The sequence below is a fragment of the Chelon labrosus genome (assembly GCF_963514085.1).
Source record: "Chelon labrosus genome assembly, chromosome: 17".
NCBI lineage: Eukaryota > Metazoa > Chordata > Actinopteri > Mugiliformes > Mugilidae > Chelon > Chelon labrosus.
The window spans coordinates 23,947,270-23,950,820 of NC_140350.1; the positions used below are offsets into that span (position 1 = coordinate 23,947,270).

The 3,551-nt window shown below is 42.5% G+C and overlaps 1 protein-coding gene across 1 annotated transcript; it reads left to right on the forward strand.

Moving 5' to 3' along the window:
• Window positions 1-2,723: 2,723 nt before the first annotated feature.
• On the forward strand, window positions 2,724-3,551 carry cldn2 (claudin 2; the record flags this gene model as incomplete). Its single annotated transcript, XM_084564525.1, has 1 exon — window positions 2,724-3,551. Exon 1 carries the CDS (start codon window positions 2,730-2,732, stop codon window positions 3,549-3,551), a length of 822 nt encoding a protein of 273 aa, XP_084420651.1. The 5' UTR covers window positions 2,724-2,729.

The window sequence follows — 3,551 nt, forward strand, 5'->3', positions numbered from 1 at the left end:
AGTCCAGTTTGTTTTTATCTTTGTTTTAGATCAGTTGAGAAGAGTTCCTCTGCAATGTGAAATAAAACAGTGTGCCAGTGAACACAGTGGCATGGATCAATAAAGAAAGTCATGAACTCAACTCAGTAAAGAGAAAAGGGACCATGAATGTTAAATTAAGTAGGAACTCAGTGTTTACCTTTAGTCCACCAAGTGACCTACTTCACATGTGTGACGGGAAACCCATAACTAAAAGATATGAAATTACATTAACGTATTTTCACGCTTGCTATAATTCCAATTTCCTCACTTTTATTTCTTCAGGGTGTTTCATTTCATTTCATTATTGATTTTAATTAAAAATGCACCCAAATATTTGCTCTCAAGCTCTTTCAGTGAGCCATGACATTTTTTTTGTTGTCTACCAAGCGAAAGGATGACTCATGTGAACTCTTTTCTTCTCACAAAACTGTTAATATTTTGCTGAATTAAATGTTTTTTAATGTTGAAAATGTCATGCTGTCTCGCAGGGGTCTGCTGAACTTTTGGGTTTCGGGCCACGCAGCTGCTGCCGTTCGACGAAGAACCAAAGGTCTTGTTTTGGAGAAATCACGTATGAGAGAATGATTAACCTGGTGAGCAGTCAGGATGAGTGTCGCCCTCAGAGCTGTCAGTGTGTGTGAGACAGGTGAAGGTCTGGGTGAAAGAGTGCCCGCTTAAACAGAGACAGCAGAGTATCTGACAAGAACAGAGATGAGAGACGGTGACAGGGAGACAATGTGCAGGAGCAGCGTCCGTGATCCTGCTTCGTTGTTGTGTTAAGAGGACATCCTGCAACGGGCAGTAAATTAAACTCATAGGACTGTATTTCGTCTTCATCTACATCTGTTCAGAGAGTATTTTTTGGCTCCTTTGGTCCAATCCAGCCAGCAGAGTCATTTAAAAGTACAGCAGCAGCCGCTCAACAGCAGCAACTATGTCAAGGTCTGAGGCAGTGGTCAGTTTAGTTTGATACAGGAAAAGAAAACATTTTCTCCAGTGCAGAAGCAGAAGCAGAAGCAGGTTCAGAGCTGAATACAATCTGCAGAGACTGCAGGCTGTGCTGTATCTTCATCCTCCACCTCCTCTACCTCCTCATCCTTCGCTCCAGCTGCAACTTTGACTCCTGCAGCAGACGGAACATAATCAAATCTTCGACTAGTCCAGCGCCCCCGGTTCTTCCATAACCTGCAGCAGTCTCAGGTAATGCATGAACGTGAGCTGTGAGTGGTGCATTGTTGCTGTATGAAGTGGACGCCTCATTTGAATTCTTACAGTTAAGCTGCTAAAGGGCAGGATTTTAATTATGTCTGGCAGTTAGAATATAGGTGTTTAAATCAGTATGCAACTACTAATAAAACAAGGTAATCAGCTGCAGCTGTATGGTCAATAATAAGATTAAAAAAAAATAAAAATAAAACAATGTATGCACCTAATTTAAATCTATGAGACGTAACCAAAGCTACGGTGCACCTTAATTCCACACATTTATTTGAATTTTCATCCAACACCTGCTTATTACTAACATATGATTTGACTAGGCCCTACTACACTGCTTAATATGAATATATGAACTAAATAGTGAGAAACAATAATGCAGAGAGCTGCATTGTGTGACTTAATTAAATAAAGATTAATAGTTTAGTTCAATATTCTGAGATATTTTTAAAAAGGGGGAAAGAACAATTCGATCTATGCTACTTTTAGCTGTCGGAGCTAGCTAGCTAGTTAGCTAATCGCGACGTGTTAGCTTGCTAACTAGCATTAAGAAAAAATGGCAAATTATCTGAAAACTGTCTATATTATTCATAATAATATGTCTAATATTATAATTTTAAGTGAACAGTTAGCATGGCTCCTTTTCATCCAACATTTGCTTTATTACTAACGTGATTTGACTTTATCTGATATTTGTATGACTATTCTCTGCTTCTGGTGTGAATCTATGACTAGTAATGGTGGAAACATGAATTAATAGTGAAAAACAATAATGCAGAGAGCTGCTGTGTGACTTAAATAAATAAATTTAAAATTGATAGTTTAGTTCAATATTTTGATGTGTTTTTTTAAAAAAGGGGGGGGTAAAGAACAATTCGATCTATGCTACTTTTAGCTATCGGAGCTAGCTAGGTAGCTAGCTAATCGCGACCGTTAGCTTGCTAACTAGCACTAAAAACGTTGCAAATTGTCTGAAAACTATATTATCCACAATAATATATCTAGTATTATAAATTCAGGCGTACAATTAAGTTAAAGTTGGCATGGTTGTTTGTTAACGAAGTTTTTTTTTTTGTTTTTGTTTTTTTGGTAAGGTGGACTGCTTGACAGCAAGCTAGCAAAAACAAAGCAAAAACGAAATGCAATTTATCATTCATGTTAGCATAGCTAAATCTAAAGCTAGAACTTTATACAATAAATAAAGAAAACAAACTCGTAATTTTCCGATGCAGTTTGTATTTATAATGTAGAAATATGTGATGAAACTATAGGGATGGTTGTAGCTAAATCTTTCTTATTCTTACAACAACTTGCAAAGTTGACCATAAGAAATACAACTGTAAAAGTGTTTTGGTGACCATGACATGATTGGGTTACATAGTTTGTTTTCATAGTTGTAATTATGACTTGGATGTTTACTGAGAAATATTGTCATGCTAGAATTAGATTATATTTAATGACTTTTTCATCTCTTCTCTCCTACAGTTGTGGCCATGGCGTCAGCAGCTCTGGAGCTGATGGGCTTCTTCATGGGCCTGCTGGGGATGCTGGGTACAATGGTGGCCACTGTGCTGCCATACTGGCAGATTTCTGCACACATCGGCTCCAACATCGTCACGGCCGTGGCCAGCATGAGGGGCCTGTGGATGGAGTGCGTCTATCAGAGCACGGGTGCCTTCCAGTGCGAGACCTACAACTCAATGCTGGCTCTCCCCGCTGACATGCAGGCCTCTCGAGCCCTCATGATCATCTCCGTGGTGCTGTCGGTCCTCGCCATTTTCCTGGCGGTCCTGGGGATGCAGTGCACTGTTTGCCTGGACGGCACAGGAACGGTTAAGAGTCGTATTGCAGGCGCAGGCGGGGGGATGTTTCTCACTGCGGGCTTCCTGGCTCTCATACCCGTGTCGTGGACCACACACGAGGTGGTGCAGACCTTCTACCGGCCAAACATACCTTCCAGCATGAAGTTTGAGCTGGGGGAGTGCCTGTACGTCGGTCTGGCCTCCGCGCTCATCTCCATGCTGGGGGGAGGGATGCTTTGTGTGTCATGCTGCGAGGGGGAGGACGGCGGCCGCGGGAGACGCCTCGCCGGAGGATATCCTTATCCGGCAGTAGTCGGCATGACCGGCACAGGGGCACGGACAACCTCGCAGACCTACCGCAACCCCACCCTGCAGGCGGGGGGCATCCACGGGGCCAGCAGGGGACAGACTCTGATCCGCAGTACCACCGGAAGCTCACACACAAGTGGGCACGGTGCACAAGAACCCAAGAAGCCCACTGCTGCAGGATATGACATCACAGGATACGTCTGA